Genomic DNA, 21,419 nt, shown 5'->3' with positions numbered 1-21,419 from the left:
CTTAGAAAAAAGGCTTCCAAAAGGGTTATTCGCTTATCCCCATAGGAGAACCCTTTGACTAACCCTTTTTGGTTCCAGGTAGTACTCTTTTGGGTTCCATGTAAAACCCTGTGGAAAAGGTTCTACATGGAACCCAAAGGGGTTCGTCAAAGGGTTCTCCTATGGGGACAACCGAATAACCCGTTTTGGTTCTAGATAGCAGCTACATCCAGGGAGGTGTCGGGTATCATTAGTTCTCATTCCTCTCTCTCTAGCTGAGAGGGGAAACTCTGCACTTCCCCTCCACCCTCTCTCACATCTCCAGGGTCTCAATTTCTCTATTGCTGTCAAATGATAAAGGTTTGCAGTAGCAGGGTGGTAGTAGGTGGTGTGGGGGGATGGAGGGGTCAGACACAGAATCCAAAGAGTTCAGAGTAGCAGGGTGGTAGTAGGGGGGTGTGGGGGGATGGAGGGGTCAGACACAGAATCCAAAGAGTTCAGAGTGGCAGGGTGGTAGTAGGGGTGTGTGGGGGGATGGAGGGGTCAGACACAGAATCCAAAGAGTTCAGAATGGCAGGGTGGTAGTAGGTGGTGTGGGGGGATGGAGGGGTCAGACACAGAATCCAAAGAGTTCAGAGTAGCAGGGTGGTAGTAGGGGGGTGTGGGGGGATGGAGGGAGTTAGACACAGAATATGGCATCTGCGATGTGAGTACCAAGGTCATACCCTCATTTGCAGCGAGGGTTAAATGTGATTATGGGTGAGCTTTGGGATGATCAACGCCAAGCGGCTCGTATGGATCCTTTCATTAGACGCACTATGAATAATTGACATCCTTTATAATACTAAACATCTCCCTCTCTCTCTCTCTCTCCCTCTCCCTCTCTCTCTCTCTCTCTCCCTCGCTCCCTCCCTCCCTCTCTCTGTTTCTCTCTCTCTTTCTGTTTTTACTCTCTCTCTCCCTCTCTGTTTCTCTGTCTGTTTCTCTCAATCACTCAACTGGTGTTATGGGCTATGTCCCAAATACATATAAAGTGTACTACTCTTGACCAGGGCCCACTATGTAGGGAATAGTGTTCCATTTGGGACACAGTCGTAGTGTCAGTCACTCAGTGTGGATTACTATTTTTAATCCTAATTCCCAATTTGTATTAAATCTTTATTCCTCTGAGGCCTTTGGTTGAAAAGAGGAAGTGATCCCAAGAGGGGCTGTAGGCTACAGAGGGAACTACTGAGACAGTGTGGAGGTCTGGGAGAGTTACAGTATATCATTTTCACATGAATGAGCTGAGCCTAACCAAGCCAAGCTCTCCTGTGCTGGTTTGGTTACGGATCCACCACCTTAGTTGTTGGAAACGTGCAGGAATGGACAATGTGAGAGGAAGATATTAGAGTAAACACAGTGGGCCTACGGGTTGAGTGGCATGATAGTCTGAAAAGGGTGAAATGGGTATTAGAAGCATACCTTTCTCACAGAGGAACCCAGATAAATGTCCGTACTAGTACAGTAGCATACCACATAGAAAGCATGTCCAATACAAAGGGCTCGAAATTATCATGTTTCATTGGTAGCACTGGTTCTACTATCTTCAAAAAGTTAGGAGCACCACACCATTTTTATTTGGTAGGACTGGTTCTCCTATCTTCAAAAAGTTAGGCGCACCACATCATTTTTTATTGATTGAGACATAGCCTACATTGGGCCCAATGTGAATCCTAATTCATTTTGAAGCACATCTCATGAAGAATAAAATAACTTTTCCTTTCAGGAAGAAAATATCACTTTTTCTTTCTTTCTTTCTGTCCCATCAAATGTTTGCATTTACAGGTAAAGCTACCGGGTTGTTAGGGCGATATGGGCAAAATATATAATTGCGATTTGACTTGCGATTTAGATCAAAACACTGGTGTAAACTGTTTGAATCCTAGAAATAGAATGATCATTGTAATTCTATGGTTGGTGTTGTTTGGCATGAAAACACATGGAAAAGCCAGGTAGAAGTTATGACAGGGTAGGAACCAAAGTGTTTGTCAGTGTTTCCCAGGGGACCCTAATTACATTTTAAATAGATGTTATATTTTGACATATATTTAAAAAAATAGGCTACCTGATTCAGAACATGCCATAGCACAAACAACATGCTGATCACTACTGGTGGCAACCTGTATTAGATCTAACGTTTGCTTGCCACAGCTAGAGTATTTAGCTCAAATGCATTTAGCTAGTTGGCATTAGCATTATGTTAGGCACATGCTAGCTACCGTAATTAACTAATTTGCATTTTGTACAGAGCAAGATACACAAAATAATAGTACAACATAGTAAACATCTGGATTCATATGTAGAAGCAATGTGGAAAGCAGCATCGTTCTTGTTTTGGTAGAGTGGATAAATTGACAGCATGCTGAGAGAACAAACAGCGTGGAGGAACTGTGTACTGCCTGCTTGAGTGACAGGAGGCGGGGCTTGGTGTGTGTGGTGCGAGAACAGGAAGCAAGCAGCCGCAGAGGGAGAGAGAGGACTCTATGGCACTCGGAGGCCGCGGTAAAGCGAAGCTTAATCATTACAACAATTATTATCTGGGTGATTTTAATTCTAGGCGCACTGGTGTTCCCAAATTAAAATTCCAGGTCGCACAGCAAATTATTTAGGAGCATATGTGACTAAAGTGGTTCCACTTTTAGTGCCAATACACTGCTTTATTCTACGTGTATGCTACCTAGTTTAAATAGTATGTAACAGAATCATAGAGACCTACCTTTCTCACAGCGGCGTCCAGTGAAGTGTAGGGGGCAGTCACAGTAGGACAGAGATCCACTGGGCCTCTGCAGCTCATAGCAGGTCCCACCGTTAAGACAGAGGGCAGCATGGCAGACTGGTGGTGGTGGTGGCTGGGTGGGAGCTGTTGGTGGCTGGGTAGGGGCTGGTTGCCAGGGATAAGTAGGAGCTGGCAGTGGTGGCCGAGGCCGGGTAGTGGCTGTTTGCCAGGGCCGGGTAGGAGCTGGCAGTAGTGGCCGAGCCCGGGTAGGCGCTGGTTGAGCCGGCTGGACAGGAACTGATTGCCAGGGATTGGTGGGACCTGGTTGCCAGGGATGGGTAGAGACGGATGGTGGCCGCCGGGTAGGTGTTGGTTGCCTGGGACCGGTAGGAACTGGACTTAGTTGCCAGGGACGGGTGGGAACTGGACTTAATTGCCAGGGACGGGTAGGAACTGGACTTGGTTGCCAGGGACTGGTAGGATCTGGACTTGGTTGCCGGGGACGGGTGGGAACTGGACTTGGTTGCCGGGGACGGGTGGGAACTGGACTTGGTTGCCAGGGACTGGTAGGATCTGGACTTGGTTGCCGGGGACGGGTGGGAACTGGACTTAGTTGCCAGGGACGGGTGGGAACTGGACTTAGTTGCCAGGGACGGGTGGGAACTGGACTTAGTTGCCAGGGACGGGTGGGAACTGGACTTAGTTGCCAGGGACGGGTGGGAACTGGATTTGGTTGCCAGGGACTGGTAGGATCTGGACTTGGTTGCCGGGGACGGGTAGGAGCCAGTTGCCAGGGGCGGGTAGGAACTGGTGGCGGTCGGGATGGTGGTGGCTGGGTCCATACAGATGTGTTGACTCCTGCTGAACCTTGACCTCTCAGTGTGGTGGCAGATTGGGTGGTCCATACAGATGTGTTGACTCTGGGAGTGTTAGTGGTGGATCTGGTGGTCCAATCATATGGGCTTCTAGTGAAGGCATCTGGGGTACCTGGTGGGGGCCATCGGGACCTGGAATAGTATTAATAGAATACAATAACTCACCCAAAGAAAGGAAGACTTTTACATGAAGTATACATTATAAAGGACTCTAACACTATAAGTAGGTTAGAAACTGTTCATTATTCGTTTCTAGTTTATATAGCTACAATAAACAGTTGAAATTGTGTGCTTGTCACTTAGCCTCTTGCCAAGGAATAGTGAGCTTAAGGCTGCACTGGCAGTATTAACAGTATTACTCAAAAGCTGTACATATCTTCATGTAAAACGTTACCAGAAAATCAATTGGCATTGACCAGTAGAGTGAAAAACAGTTTTGTAAGGGCTCACAAGGAGGCACTCTGTTGAATCCAAATATAGATTTAACACAGCAACTACATAATGCAGTGATATCAATAAAAACAACCAAGACCACTGTCCTGAAAATAGGTTTTGAGATAAACAACTCCTAATTGTCTGTATACAGGCCCTCCATGATATACGTGTTAGTCATGTGATGAAGGTCAGTGTTTTCTGCCTCCTAGTAACAGAGGCATCATAATACATTCATGGTTTAACTGCAGCGATCCCACAGGAACCACAATCAATTCATTACTTCCACAATGGCCAGATATTTAGGAATGTCAACATATAGGGTGAGTCACAAAAGGCAGCCTATTCCCTACATAGTGCACAATGGCCTAACCCTATGGGATCTGGTCAAAAGTAGGCGAGTGCACTAAATAGGGAACATAGTACCATTTGGGACCAGCCCTAATTTAATCCACACACAGGCATTAGCAAGGGTTTTTAACACAGTGTGTTGATTTATTAAGATCCCCATTAGGTAAGGGAAAGGCAAAGGGAAAGGGGGATACCTAGTCAGTTGTCCAACTGAATGCATTCAACTGAAATGTGTCTTCCGCATTTAACCCAATCCCTCTGAATCAGAGAGGTGCAGGAGTCATTTAACCCAACCCCTCTGAATCAGAGAGGTGCAGGAGTCATTTAACCCAACCCCTCTGAATCAGAGAGGTGCAGGAGTCATTTAACCCAACCCCTCTGAATCAGAGAGGTGCAGGAGTCATTTAACCCAACCCCTCTGAATCAGAGAGGTGCAGGAGTCATTTAACCCAAGCCCTCTGAATCAGAGAGATGCAGGAGTCATTTAACTCAACCCCTCTGAATCAGAGAGGTGCAGGAGTCATTTAACCCAACCCCTCTGAATCAGAGAGCCGGCACCAATGACGACAGCTAGTCTTACTGGGGTCCGAAGCATCACGAAATATAAATGTCAGACAAAAGACTTTACAACATGTGTGTGTGCATCTATTAGTTCCACATACATGTCAGTACATACACACCACAAGTAGGTCACATGGGGGAAAGGCGTTGAACAAGGTTTGCTGTTCACTTGCGCTATATAAGATGGAAGGGAGTTCCATGCACTCTGTAATGGCTCTGTAAAATACTGTACGTTTTCTTAAATATGTTCTGTACCTGTGGACTGTGAAAAGACCCCTGGTGGCATGTCTGGTGGGGTAAGTGTTTCAGAGCTGTGTGTAAGTTGACTATGCAAACATTTTGGAATTTCCAACACATTAATGTTTCTTATTAAAAAAAGAAGTGATGCAGTCAGTCTCTCCTCAACTCTTAGCCAAGAGAGACTGACATGCATAGTATTTATATCAGCCCTCTGATTACAATGAAGAGCAAGACGTTCCGCTCTGTTCTGGGCCAGCTGCAGTTTAACTAGGTCTTTCTTTGCAGCACTCGACCACGACTGGACAATAATCAAGATAAGATCAAACTAGAGCCTGCAGGAAATCAGAGCATCTCTTTGTGTGTGTGCGTGTGTGTCACAGTGAGTGCAGCAGCCCATCCAATCAACACGCTCCAATTAAGAACACTAAGAACAAGCCTTCAACCAATGGAACCCCATTGTTCTACACCATGGTGTTCCATTCCATGGCTGTGGTGTTCAGAGAATGGTCACATCATATATTGACTGAGTAGGAGCCGTTTTGGCCTGTTTATGTGTTGTGTATGGGTTGTCTGTCAAGGGTTATTTTTACTTGTTTTGTACACTAGAGGGGTCATGGGTCACTGGTCACGTGTATATATAGGTAACACAGGTGACCAGGAAGGGTTATCACAGGTGAGGAGAGCACATGCAGTTGTTACCGTATCACAGATACAGTTTATAGAATGCATCTCTCTACACCCTTTCTATAGGAATGTGTGTTTTTGAGCAATTTATATTTTATATGCGCAATAAATGAGAACTACACCCCAAAAAGAGTAAAGTTTGAAAAGCTGATTTTTGTGGACATGTTATGGACAGCTCTCTCCTGTGCCAGTGGCAGTTCATAGGGAATCGCCACTACAGACTGTATCTACTGTTGGTGATACAACTGATGAAGGAATTTACCACACACTATAATGTTATAGCACTTGATATACGGCTGTCCACCCACCCACACCTTGCATGTAAACATGCTTTGAGATTGTCAACAATAACTGATGTCTGTATGCGCCTGTGTGCCTGTGTGAGTGTGTGAGTGTGTGTGTGTTTGAGTGTTTGAGTGAACATGTGAGTGTGTCAGTGTGTGAGTGTGTGAGTGTGTGAGTGTGTGAGTGTGTGAGTGTGTGAGTGTTTGAGTGTTTGAGTGTGTGAGTGTTTGAGTGTGTGAGTATGTGAGTGTTTGAGTGTTTGAGTGTGTGAATGTTTGAGTGTGTGAGTGTTTGACTGTGTGAGTGTTTGAGTGTGTGAGTGTTTGAGTGTGTGAGTGTTTGAGTGTGTGAGTGTGTGAGTGTGTGAGTGTTTGAGTGTGTGAGTGTTTGAGTGTTTGAGTGTTTGAGTGTGTGAATGTTTGAGTGTGTGAGTGTGTCAGTGTGTCAGTGTGTGAGTGTTTGAGTGTGTGAGTGTGTGAGTGTGTGAGTGTTTGAGTGTTTGAGTGTGTGAGTGTGTCAGTGTGTGAGTGTTTGAGTGTGTGAGTGTGTGAGTGTTTGAGTGTGTGAGTGTGTGAGTGTTTGAGTGTGTGAGTGTGTGAGTGTGTGAGTGTTTGAGTGTGTGAGTGTGTCAGTGTGTGAGTGTGTGAGTGTTTGAGTGTGTGAGTGTTTGAGTGTGTGAGTGTGTGAGTGTTTGAGTGTGTGAGTGTTTGAGTGTTTGAGTGTTTGAGTGTTTGAGTGTTTGAGTGTTTGAGTGTGTGAGTGTGTGAGTGTTTGAGTGTGTGAGTGTGTCAGTGTGTGAGTGTGTGAGTGTTTGAGTGTGTGAGTGTTTGAGTGTGTGAGTGTTTGAGTGAACATGTGAGTGTTTGAGTGTGTGAGTGTGTGAGTGTGTGAGTGTTTGAGTGTGTGAGTGTTTGAGTGTTTGAGTGTTTGAGTGTGTGAATGTTTGAGTGTTTGAGTGAACATGTGAGTGTTTGAGTGAACATGTGAGTGTTTGAGTGTTTGAGTGTGTCAGTGTGTGAGTGTTTGAGTGTTTGAGTGTGTCAGTGTGTGAGTGTTTGAGTGTTTGAGTGTTTGAGTGTGTGAGTGTGTGAGTGTGTGAGTGTGTGAGTGTTTGAGTGTTTGAGTGTGTGAATGTGTGAGTGTTTGAGTGTTTGAGTGTGTGAATGTGTCAGTGTGTCAGTGTGTAAGTGTGTGAGTGTGTCAGTGTGTGAGTGTGTGAGTGTTTGAGTGTGTGAGTGTGTCAGTGTGTCAGTGTGTAAGTGTGTGAGTGTGTCAGTGTGTGAGTGTGTGAGTGTTTGAGTGTTTGAGTGTGTGAATGTTTGCGTGTTTGAGTGAACATGTGAGTGTTTGAGTGTTTGAGTGTGTGAGTGTGTGAGTGTGTGAGTGTGTCAGTGTGTGAGTGTGTCAGTGTGTCAGTGTGTAAGTGTGTGAGTGAACATGTGAGTGTGTGAGTGTTTGAGTGTGTGAGTGTGTGAGTGTGTGAGTGTTTGAGTGTGTGAGTGTTTGAGTGTTTGAGTGTGTGAGTGTGTGAGTGTGTGAGTGTGTGAGTGTGTGGGTGTGTGGGTGTTTGAGTGTGTGAGTGTTTGAGTTTTTGAGTGTGTGAGTGTTTGAGTGTGTGAGTGTTTGAGTGTGTGAGTGTTTGAGTGTGTGAGTGAACATGTGAGTGTGTCAGTGTGTGAGTGTGTATGTGCGTGATGCATGCATGTGCACGTATCCCAAGAGAAAAAATACAGTATTTTATTTCTTTCAAACAGGAACACTGGAGGACAAATCGGCCCAAAAAGAGGGAAACAAATATTATTAAGTCCAGTGACTCTTTGAAAATCTAATTATTTTACCTGCAGTTGTCTACGTTGCTGCCGGCAACGGCACTGGATGTGTAGAATCCCCGCAGCTTATTAATTTCAATTATTTCAACGCAGCCGGTGTAGTTGGAGAAGGGTTGGGCTCCCTTAGGGCGACAGAAACAATACATTTTTAGACTGTTGCTTTCAATACGGTGGGTAACTAGGACACACATCACTACAATACTGTATTAGACTGTTGCTTTCAATAAGGTAGGTAACTAGGACACACATCACTACAATACTGTATTAGACTGTTGCTTTCAATACGGTAGGTAACTAGGACACACATCACTACAATACTTTATTAGACTGTTGCTTTCAATAAGGTAGGTAACTAGGACACACATCACTACAATACTGTATTAGACTGTTGCTTTCAATAAGGTCGGTAACCAGGACACACATCACTACAATACTTTATTAGACTGTTGCTTTCAATAAGGTAGGTAACTAGGACACACATCACTACAATACTGTATTAGACTGTTGCTTTCAATAAGGTCGGTAACCAGGACACACATCACTACAATACTGTATTAGACTGTTGCTTTCAATAAGGTAGGTAACCAGGACACACATCACTACAATACTTTATTAGACTGTTGCTTTCAATAAGGTAGGTAACCAGGACACACATCACTACAATACTGTATTAGACTGTTGCTTTCAATACGGTAGGTAACTAGGACACACATCACTACAATACTGTATTAGACTGTTGCTTTCAATAAGGTAGGTAACTAGGACACACATCACTACAATACTGTATTAGACTGTTGCTTTCAATAAGGTAGGTAACTAGGACACACATCACTACAATACTTTATTAGACTGTTGCTTTCAATAAGGTAGGTAACCAGGACACACATCACTACAATACTGTATTAGACTGTTGCTTTCAATAAGGTAGGTAACTAGGACACACATCACTACAATACTTTATTAGACTGTTGGTTTCAATAAGGTAGGTAACCAGGACACACATCACTACAATACTTTATTAGACTGTTGCTTTCAATAAGGTGGGTAACTAGGACACACATCACTACAATACTTTATTAGACTGTTGGTTTCAATAAGGTAGGTAACCAGGACACACATCACTACAATACTGTATTAGACTGTTGCTTTCAATAAGGTAGGTAACTAGGACACACATCACTACAATACTTTATTAGACTGTTGGTTTCAATAAGGTAGGTAACCAGGTCACACATCACTACAATACTTTATTAGACTGTTGCTTTCAATAAGGTAGGTAACCAGGACACACATCACTACAATACTGTATTAGACTGTTGCTTTCAATAAGGTAGGTAACTAGGACACACATCACTACAATACTGTATTAGACTGTTGCTTTCAATAAGGTAGGTAACTAGGACACACATCACTACAATACTGTATTAGACTGTTGCTTTCAATAAGGTAGGTAACTAGGACACACATCACTACAATACTGTATTAGACTGTTGCTTTCAATAAGGTAGGTAACTAGGACACACATCACTACAATACTGTATTAGACTGTTGCTTTCAATAAGGTAGGTAACTAGGACACACATCACTACAATACTGTATTAGACTGTTGCTTTCAATAAGGTAGGTAACCAGGACACACATCACTACAATACTTTATTAGACTGTTGCTTTCAATAAGGTAGGTAACTAGGACACACATCACTACAATACTGTATTAGACTGTTGCTTTCAATAAGGTAGGTAACTAGGACACACATCACTACAATACTGTATTAGACTGTTGCTTTCAATAAGGTCGGTAACCAGGACACACATCACTGAAAAGTAATATACTGTAGAACTGACTGATGTTGTCAACATATTGGAAGGAACCTAATAACCAAGCCATCATGTTGTAGGAGTGTCACATTTTAGGCACAAGGATACTTGTATAACGTTAACCGTATTGCTATAGTAGTACAAGACCCTCTTTAGAACCTTGTCCATTGCATACGTTACATTATCCCTGACATACGTTACATTATCCCTGACATACAGTACATTATCCCTGACATGCGTTACATTATCCCAAACATACGGTACATTATCCCTGACACACGGTACAAATCAAAATCAAATCAAATGTATTTATGTAGCCCTTCTTACATCAGCTGATATCTCAAAGTGATGTACAGAAACCCAGCCTAAAACCCCAAACAGCAAGCACCGCAGGTGTAGAAGCACGGTGGCTAGGAAAAACTCCCTAGAAAGGCCAAAACCTAGGAAGAAATCTAGAGAGGAACCAGGCTATGAGGGGCGGCCAGTCCTCTTCTGGCTGTGCCGGGTGGAGATTATAACAGAACATGGCCAAGATGTTCAAATGTTCATAAATGACCAGCATGGTCAAATAATAGTAATAATAGTAAATAATAATAGTACTACATTATCCCAGACATACATAACATTATCTCTGACATACGGTACATTATCCCTGACATACATCACATTATCCCAGACAGACAGTACATTATCCCTGACATACGTTACATTATCCCTGACATACGTTACATTATCCCTGACATACATTACATTATCCCTGACTCGGCTAATTCAATAACAGACACTCAGGGTTGTATGATGTCATACTGCAGCTATAGGGTGTGTCCCTCATCACCCCATACTCACTACATAGTGTACTACTTACTTTTGCCAAGGACCCATTGGGCTGTATTCAAAAGTGGTGCACTATATAGGGAATAGGGTGTTTTACATTATGCCTATGAGGAGTACTGGAGCAAATGGTATACAACAGGATTCTATGTATTACAATAGAAGTACCAGAAACTGCGTATTATGTTAAACACTTGGGTATTATGTATGTAGTAAATTGCACTCCAAGGAGAGGAGGTTGTGTCAACGACAAAAGAAAGAGCATGCACAATGCCTACAAAAAGTATAAAAATAAACACATTTACTGTTACAAAGTGGCATAAAATGAGATTTTATTGGGATTTGATAGGGATTAAATTATATAGTATATCATTGAATAAAGTTGAAGACATCTACACATATTACTACCGATATGTATTGTCAATAGGTATAGACCTCAGAAACCACACTAACTCACATGATATGGCAGGTATCGACGAGGCAAGCCCCCTACAAACAGATGGCTTGTTCTCTGTGTGGTGAGTCCCGACCAGTAGTTGCTGGGCTGGCTTCTGACTCTCTCATACCCAGACACGACCACTTCCGCTTCACATGGCGCCAGGTGTTGTCTGTAACAAATGTCCACAAGAAATATGTTCACAAGAAGAATTTTAACAATAAATATGTTCACAGGAAACATGTTCACAGGAAATATGCTCACGAGAAATACATAGGTTCTCAATATATTTCCAAACTAGACATAAAAAATAAAAAGTCATATTGGAATAGTCTCTGTATTATTAGAAAACCAACATTTTTAAAGGGTTGTAATATGTTTGCTTAATGAACGTAAATATTAAAAACTAATGATGGTGTTTTACATAAATATCACCAATGGACATTATAAGGCTAAACTGTCTTATTGTAATAGGTTTCTATTAGGCGTGCCTGAGGAGTACACAATTACTTTAACAGCTTTCATAATGCTTATTTCAGGACTGTTTTGCCTTCTTAATATTTTCACACAGAAAACAGGTTGAGTTGAGTGAGAAGGGTACTAATGAATAAGACCAGGGTTTCCAAGGATACCGGGTATACACTATATACACAAAAGTATGTGGCCACCCCATTTCAGCCACATCCATTGTTGACAGGTGTATAAAATTGAGCACACAGCCATGTAATCTCCATTGACAAACATTTGGCAGTAGATTGGCCTCTGCCCTGCTAGAGCTGCCCCGGTCAACTGTAAGTGCTGTTGTTGTGAAGTGGAAATGTCTAGGAGCAAGCAACGGCTCAGCTATGAATTGGTAGGCCACACAAGCTCACAGAAAGGGACCGCTGAAAAGCGTAATGCGTAAAAATCGTCTGTCCTCGGTTGCAACACTCACTACCGAGTTCCAAACTGCCTCTGGAAGCTACCTCAGCAAAATAACTGTTTGTCAGGAGCTTCATGAAATGGGTTTCCATAGCAGAGCAGCTGCACACAAGCCTTACATCACCATGCACAATGCCAAGAGTCAGCTGGAGTGGTGTAAAGCTCGCCACCATTGGACTCTGGAGCAGTGGAAACACGTTCTCTGGAGTGATGAATCACGCTTTACCATCTGGTAGTCTGATGGACGAATCTCGTTTTGGCAGATGCCAGGAGAATGCTACCTGCCCACATGTATAGTGTTTTGGTGGAGGAGGAATAATGGTCTGGGGTTGTTTTTCATGGTTCAGGCCTAGGCCCCTTAGTTCCAGTGAAGGGAAATCTTAAAGCTACAGCACACAATGACATTCTAGACTATTCTGTGCTTCCAACTTTGTGGCAACAGTTTGGGGAAAGCCCTTTCCAGTTTCAGCATGAAAATGCCCCCGTGCACAAAGCGAGGTCCATACAGAAAAGGTTTGTCAAGATAGTTGTGGAAGAACTTGACTGGTCTGCACAGAGCCCTGACCTCAACCCCATCAAACACCATTGAGTTTAATTGGAATGCCGACTGTGAGCCAGGCCTAATCGCCCAACATCAGTGCCCGACCTCACTAATACTTGTGGCTGAATTGAAGCAAGTCATTAAAGGAATGTTCCAACATCTAGTGGAAAGCCTTCCCAGAAGAGTGGAGGCTGTTATAGCAGCAAAGGGGGGACCAACTCCATATTAATGCCCATGATTTTGGAATGAGATGTTTGACAAGATGGTATCCACATACGTTTGGTCCTGTAGTGTATACTGTATAGTGCATTGAGTTGAATCTAGGATATTACCCCTCTGGACTAACGTTGTAGCTATCTGATACATGCTGCAATACATCGACTTTCATTTAAACTTCTGGCTTGTACAACCTAAATGATGTTGAAACATATCCTTTTGAAAAATGAAAACTCCAGCACTTTGGCAATGTTGAACATCGTCCCACAATGTAATAGATATCTTATAAGGCATGTTTCTGGTGGATAGAGCTTCATCAGGGTTGCATCAATCACCAACATGGCCTCTTACATTTACATTTAAGTCATTTAGCAGACGCTCTTATCCAGAGCGACTTACAAATTGGTGCATTCACCTTATGACATCCATGACTTAAGAGTCATGACTTAAGAGTCATGACGTGAGATTGCAGTGGTTAGATTGAAGCTTTGTTATAATTACCAGATTTTTATGTGGAAATGTTCCAAATGCCACCCTATTCCCTGAATAAGGCACTACTTTCGACCAGGGCATATAGGGAATAGGGTGCCATTTGGGACTTGATAGTTTAGTTCCTGTAGTGTCTTTTCTCTTCCACTTGATTTCAAATATGTCTCTGTTGATTGGATGCTCAACCGTGACAGAGTCACAAACAACATCCTCTCGTCTCCCTCCATCTTCAGCCAGCTATCCTCATTCATTTCAAAATGACACAGTTGGAGTGACATGTGAGAGGATATTGTAAGGCAAGCTTCATCCGTCTGTCCCCTCTCCCTCTCTCTCTCTCTCTCCCTATCTCTCTCTCTCATTTACTTTCTCACTCCCCCTCTCTTTCCATCCCTCCACCCAGCCCCCTCCCCCTCTTTCACGTTCTCTCTCTTCAACTACAGGTGGTCATGCCTGCTAAGAGCAGCAAGGCTGACAGCATGGCTTGGAGGCTCATCATAACATTAAAGCACAAACACACAGGAACAGGAACATGATGTCTTAGACCTAACTAATGTAATGTACTAGCACATGAAACACAGGAGCATGATGTCTTAGACCTAACTAATGTAATGTACTAGCACATGAAACACAGCAACATGATGTCTTAGACCTAACTAATGTAATGTACTAGCACATGAAACACAGGAGCATGATGTCTTAGACCTAGCTAATGTAATGTACTTGCACATGAAACACAGCAACATGATGTCTTAGACCTAGCTAATGTAATGTACTAGCACATGAAACACAGGAGCATGATGTCTTAGACCTAACTAATGTAATGTACTAGCACATGAAACACAGGAGCAGCAGCATGATGTCTTAGACCTAACTAATGTAATGTACTAGCACATGAAACACAGCAACATGATGTCTTAGACCTAGCTAATGTAATGTACTAGCACATGAAACACAGGAGCATGATGTCTTAGACCTAACTAATGTAATGTACTAGCACATGAAACACAGGAGCATGATGTCTTAGACCTAACTAATGTAATGTACTAGCACATGAAACACAGCAACATGATGTCTTAGACCTAACTAATGTAATGTACTAGCACATGAAACACAGGAGCATGATGTCTTAGACCTAACTAATGTAATGTACTAGCACATGAAACACAGGAGCAGCAACATGATGTCTTAGACCTAACTTATGTAATGTACTAGCACATGAAACACAGGAGCAGCAACATGATGTCTTAGACCTAACTAATGTAATGTACTAGCACATGAAACACAGGAGCATGATGTCTTAGACCTAACTAATGTAATGTACTAGCACATGAAACACAGGAGCAGCAACATGATGTCTTAGACCTAACTTATGTAATGTACTAGCACATGAAACACAGGAGCATGATGTCTTAGACCTAGCTAATGTAATGTACTAGCACATGAAACACAGCAACATGATGTCTTAGACCTAACTAATGTAATGTACTAGCACATGAAACACAGCAACATGATGTCTTAGACCTAACTAATGTAATGTACTAGCACATGAAACACAGCAACATGATGTCTAAGACCTAACTAATGTAATGTACTAGCACATAAAACACAGGAGCATGATGTCTTAGACCTAACTAATGTAATGTACTAGCACATGAAACACAGGAGCATGATGTCTTAGACCTAACTAATGTAATGTACTAGCACATGAAACACAGCAACATGATGTCTTAGACCTAACTAATGTAATGTACTAGCACATGAAACACAGCAACATGATGTCTTAGACCTAACTAATGTAATGTACTAGCACATCGAACACAAACAGAACCATATCATCACATCTATTCCCAATCGATGCTCCCAATCTAACACATTTTACCATAAATTAGGCCACTATAAATTGTTTATACATTCCCCATGTATAACAGAAATTGTACTGGTGATCGTTTATTTGGCAACCACTGACAAGGGGTTACCCTCCTGAGACACCCTGGCACCCTCTACTCATATGTCATCTAACCACATCCTCTCTACACATATGTCATCTAACCACATCCTCTCTACCCATATGTCATCTGACCACATCCTCTCTACCCATATGTCATCTGACCACATCCTCTCTACCCATATGTCATCTAACCACATCCTCTCTACACATATGTCATCTAACCACATCCTCTCTGCCCATATGTCATCTAACCACATCCTCAATACCCATATGTCATCTAACCACATCCTCTCTACCCATATATCATCTAACCACATCCTCTCTACCCATATATCATCTAACCACATCCTCTCTACCCATATATCATCTGCCCACATCCTCTCTACTAGTGGTGTAACGGACCACATCCTCTCTGCCCATATGTCATCTAACCACATCCTCTCTGCCCATATGTCATCTGACCACATCCTCTCTACCCATATGTCACCTAACCACATCCTCTCTACCTATATGTCATCTAACCACATCCTCTCTGCCCATATGTCATCTGACCACATCCTCTCTACCCATATGTCATCTGACCACATCCTCTCTGCCCATTAGTCATCTAACCACATCCTCTCTACCCATATGTCATCTGACCACATCCTCTCTACCCATATGTCATCTAACCACATCCTCTCTACCCAAATGTCATCTAACCACATCCTCTCTACCCATATGTCATCTAACCACATCCTCTTTACCCATATGTCATCTAACCACATCCTCAATACCCATATGGCATCTAACCACATCCTCTCTACCCATATGGCATCTAACCACATCCTCTCTACCCATATGTCATCTAACCACATCCTCAATACCCATATGTCATCTAACCACATCCTCTCTACCCATATGTCATCTAACCACATCCTCTCTACCCATATGTCATCTAACCACATCCTCTCTACCCATATGTCATCTAACCACATCCTCTCTACCCATATGTCATCTAACAACATCCTCTCTACCCATATGTCATCTAACCACATCCTCTCTACCCATATGTCATCTAACCACATCCTCTCTACCCATATGTCATCTAACCACATCCTCTCTACCCATATATCATCTAACCACATCCTCTCTACCCATATGTCATCTAACCACATCCTCTCTACCCATATGTCATCTAACCACATCCTCAATACCCATATGTCATCTAACCACATCCTCTCTACCCATATGTCATCTAACCACATCCTCTCTACCTATATATCATCTGACCACATCCTCTCTACTAGTGGTGTAACGGACCACATCCTCTCTGCCCATATGTCATCTAACCACATCCTCTCTGCCCATATGTCATCTGACCACATCCTCTCTACCCATATGTCACCTAACCACATCCTCTCTACCCATATGTCATCTAACCACAGCCTCTCTACCCATATGTCATCTGACCACATCCTCTCTGCCCATATGTCACCTAACCACATCCTCTCTACCCATATGTCACCTAACCACATCCTCTCTGCCCATATGTCATCTGACCACATCCTCTCTACCCATATGTCACCTAACCACATCCTCTCTACCCATATGTCATCTAACCACATCCTCTCTGCCCATATGTCATCTGACCACATCCTCTCTACCCATATGTCATCTGACCACATCCTCTCTGCCCATATGTCATCTGACCACATCCTCTCTGCCCATATGTCATCTGACCACATCCTCTCTACCCATATGTTATCTAACCACATCCTCTCTACCCATATGTCATCTAACCACATCCTCTCTACCCATATATCATCTAACCACATCCTCTCTACCCATATGTCATCTAACCACATCCTCAATACCCATATGTCATCTAACCACATCCTCTCTACCTATATATCATCTGACCACATCCTCTCTGCCCATATGGCATCTAACCACATCCTCTCTGCCCATATGTCATCTGACCACATCCTCTCTACCCATATGTCACCTAACCACATCCTCAATACCCATATGTCATCTAACCACATCCTCTCTACCCATATGTCATCTGACCACATCCTCTCTGCCCATATGTCATCTGACCACATCCTCTCTACTAGTGGTATAACGGACCACATCCTCTCTACTAGTGGTGTAACGGACCACATCCTCTCTACTAGTGGTGTAACGGACCACATCCTCTCTACTAGTGGTATGACGGACCACATCCTCTCTACTAGTGGTGTAACGGACCACATCCTCTCTACTAGTGGTGTAACGGACCACATCCTCTCTACTAGTGGTGTAACGGACCACATCCTCTCTACTAGTGGTGTAACGGACCACATCCTCTCTACTAGTGGTATAACGGACCACATCCTCTCTACTAGTGGTATAACGGACCACATCCTCTCTACTAGTGGTATAACGGACCACATCCTCTCTACTAGTGGTGTAACGGACCACATCCTCTCTACTAGTGGTGTAACGGACCACATCCTCTCTACTAGTGGTGTAACGGACCACATCCTCTCTACTAGTGGTGTAACGGACCACATCCTCTCTACTAGTGGTGTAACGGACCACATCCTCTCTACTAGTGGTATAACGGACCACATCCTCTCTACTAGTGGTGTAACGGACCACATCCTCTCTACTAGTGGTGTAACGGACCACATCCTCTCTACTAGTGGTATAACGGACCACATCCTCTCTACTAGTGGTATAACGGACCACATCCTCTCTACTAGTGGTGTAACGGACCACATCCTCTCTACTAGTGGTATAACGGACCACATCCTCTCTACTAGTGGTATAACGGACCACATCCTCTCTACTAGTGGTGTAACGGACCACATCCTCTCTACTAGTGGTATAACGGACCACATCCTCTCTACTAGTGGTGTAACGGACCGTAGTTGATCCGTACGGATCACCCCCCACGGTTCGGCCCACATGTGAACCGAGGATTAATTTCAAAGTTTAACCATCATTGTGTGAAAAACAGTTTTACTGCCGCTGTTACTTTCTAAAGTAATAATTCCCTACATCTCGATGCAGAGCTGCAGTGAAAAGATAAATACAAGACAGATGCTGTTTTACTTTGAAGCCTGAAGGTTGACTTGATTATTTTTTAAAGCAGTTGTGTGTTCTGTTCACGTGAACGAGGCATGTTGAATCCCAACGAATCAAACCTGGATGCTCGCGTTGCAAAAGGAAAGAAGAAGAAAGAGCAGTGACAGCCATGGCTGGCGGAGGAGCTGAAGAACTGGAAAAGCCTCCAGCTTCATTTCAGTCTCATGTATGGGAGCATTTAGGCTTCCCTGTCAAATATGATGACGGAAGAAGGGTGGTGGACAACACCATTACGGTGTGTAGGCATTGTGCCACAAGAAAGCCGTATGATCATGGAAATACATGAACCACGGCCACACATTTAAAGCGTCATCACCCTGGTGTGTCAGTGACGGGAGCCAACTCAGCCAAGAGACAACAACTTCTCACCGCGGCATCTAAACCCTTTGCTGCAGAATCAGATTGGGCTGAAGCCATCACCAAATCTATTGGGATGTTTATCATTGCAGACATGAGGCCGTACTCTGTTGTGGAAAACAAAGGGTTACAAAATATGGTGAAAGTGCTGGAGTCACAATACGAAATCACCTGCTGCACCCACTTCAGTATGAAGATGGTGCCAGATCTTTATGAACAGGAAAATATCACAATTGTCAACGAATTATCCAAGGCATCCTCTGTTGCCCTCACCACAGATAGGTGGCCCTCCAGGGTAACATAAAGCTACGTGACTGACTGCTCACTACACCACAGACGGGTGGCCCTCCAGGGTAACAGAAAGCTACGTGACTGACTGCTCACTACACCACAGACGGGTGGCCCTCCAGGGTAACAGAAAGCTACGTGACTGACTGCTCACTACACCACAGAGGAGTGGGAGATGCGAAGTCCGGTGCTACAGTCACGCCCCCACAAATCTGGTGCAGGTACTGCTAGGAGCAGTAGCAGAGTGGAAGCTAGAGAGGCCCAATAGTGATATCCCAACCACCACAGATAATGCCAAGAACCAAGTAAATGCAGTGATAGAGGCTGGACTGGGGCCTGCTTTGGTAGCTTGCTTTGCATATGTGATCAATTTAGCATCCCAAAGGGGAATCTCAGTGAACCAGAAGGACCGCCTCCTTGGGAGGATCAGGAAGGTGGTTTCCTTTTTCCACCGAAGCACAACAGCCACTCATGTGCTTAAGACCAAGCAAGAAATGCTAACAGCTACCAACCCACAAGCTCATACACCATGTCACAACAAGATGGAACTCCACTTATGACATGTTGGAGCGCTATCTTGAGCAGCAGGCAGCTGTATACTCTGCACAGGACAGGCAAGACCCTGGAAAAAACAAAGACATTGTCACCTTGTCTGATGACGACGTGAAAGTGGCAGAGGAGGTCCTCCAGGTGCTCAAACCCCTCAAAACGGTTACAACCCTATTGAGCACTGAACCTGCCCCGTCTGTGTCCATGATCCTACCTCTGAAAACAAGGATCCTACCTCTGAAAACAAGGATCCTACCTCTGAAAACAAGGATCCTACCTCTGAAAACAAGGATCCTACCTCTGAAAACAAGGATCCTACCTCTGAAAACAAGGATCCTACCTCTGAAAACAAGGATTCTACAATCCATGGCCCCAAGTGAGGAAGACGGCACCATCACTAGAGATGTCCAGTCTGCCATTCGAGAGGACCTGAACCCCAGATACCCCGCTAATGTACAAGACTTCATAGATCTACTGCACTGGATCCAAGGTTCAAGTCCCTGTCTCACCTAGAACCTGCCTTGTGCCGGAGGACATACAGTGATCTCACCACTGAGATTGTGGCCACTGAAGAGGTAAAAAAAAATAAGAGTGAATTACTTAAATAATACATATAGTGCAGTCTAATCTTAGTCTATGCTATTGCTATTAGAATCATCAATTTTTTATTTGGAATAATAATGGCTTTAATTAAATGTTATTGCCACAAATATAGATCAAGTAGATCAAGTCATTTTTTCTGCAGGGTCAAGCCACAGAGCCGACAGGAGCAGACTCAGAGGCATCTCCTCCACAAAATAATTTGGCCATGAAGGAGCTTTTTGGGGAGAACTTTGTGAGCAAGGACACAGGCAAGACGTTTGCCAACACCATCAAAGAGGAGGTGGCATCCTACAAGGCAGCACGCGACGTTCCAGTGGACGGTGATCCACTGGTGGAAAAGTAATGTGTGTAAATACCCTCACATTGCCATGATGGCAAGATGCTACCTGGCTGTGACTGGCACTTCAGTTCCTAGCGAGAGGGTGTTCTCCACAGCAGGGGACATAGTGACTGCAAAGAGGTCTATCCTCTCCCCAGACAATGTAGACATCCTCATCTTGTTGAAAAGGAATTTGAAGTTAGAAGCTCAGATCTGCTTTGCTTTCTTTCTTTTTATTGATGATGTGGACACAGGCAATTTTTTCATTCACTATTTAACATGCCTCATATTGCACTTGAATGTTACAATTGAGTATTGAATATTTTATTTTAATATATATATATATATTTTTATTTTTATTTTTTATTTTTACCCCCTTTTCTCCCCAATTTTCATGGTATCCAATCGTTAGTAATTACTATCTTGTCTCATCACTACAACTCCCGTACGGGCTCGGGAGAGACGAAGGTCGAAAGCCATGCGTCCTCCGAGGCACAACCCAACCAAGCCACACTGCTTCTTTAACACAGCGCGCCTCCAACCCGGAAGCCAGCCGCACCAATGTGTCGGAGGAAACACCGTGCACCTGGCCCCCTTGGTTAGCGCGCACTGTGCCCGGCCCGCCACAGGAGTCGCTGGAGCGCGATGAGACAAGGAAATCCCTACCGGCCAAACCCTCCCTAACCCGGACGACGCTAGCCCAATTGTGCGTCGCCCCACGGACCTCCCAGTCGCGGCCGGCTGCGACAGAGCCTGGGGGTGAACCCAGAGACTCTGGTGGCGCAGTTAGCACTGCGATGCAGTGCCCTAGACCACTGCGCCACCTGGGAGGCCCCTTATTTTAATATTTTATTTAAACATTGAAAAGTTCCTTGCTTTAAGTGTTCTTTCAGTAATAAATGGAAAGCAAAGTTATATGTGTCCACCTTTATGTTTTTGCTGATCCGAAAAGTTATCCGGTCCGTGACTCAAAACCGTGATCCGATCAGCGAGTT

At 43.8% G+C, this 21,419-nt stretch overlaps 1 protein-coding gene across 1 annotated transcript in view; it reads right to left on the bottom strand.

Annotated features, from left to right (window-relative positions):
* Nucleotides 1-21,419, bottom strand: part of LOC129862304 (protein eyes shut homolog) — a 344,128-nt gene that overhangs the window by 178,278 nt on the left and 144,431 nt on the right. Inside the window, exons 15-18 of the mRNA XM_055933847.1 lie at nt 11,101-11,251; nt 8,004-8,116; nt 2,965-3,610; nt 2,738-2,891 (exon numbers count right to left, since the gene is read on the bottom strand). Of these exons, the coding sequence (XP_055789822.1) occupies nt 2,738-2,891; nt 2,965-3,610; nt 8,004-8,116; nt 11,101-11,251 (1,064 nt within the window). The remainder of the gene's footprint in view (nt 1-2,737; nt 2,892-2,964; nt 3,611-8,003; nt 8,117-11,100; nt 11,252-21,419) is intronic.

This window comes from Salvelinus fontinalis, chromosome 1, assembly GCF_029448725.1.
Source record: "Salvelinus fontinalis isolate EN_2023a chromosome 1, ASM2944872v1, whole genome shotgun sequence".
Lineage (NCBI taxonomy): Eukaryota > Metazoa > Chordata > Actinopteri > Salmoniformes > Salmonidae > Salvelinus > Salvelinus fontinalis.
The sequence above is the reverse complement of the archived record's forward strand: the minus strand, read 5'-3'. Positions and strand labels throughout refer to the sequence as shown.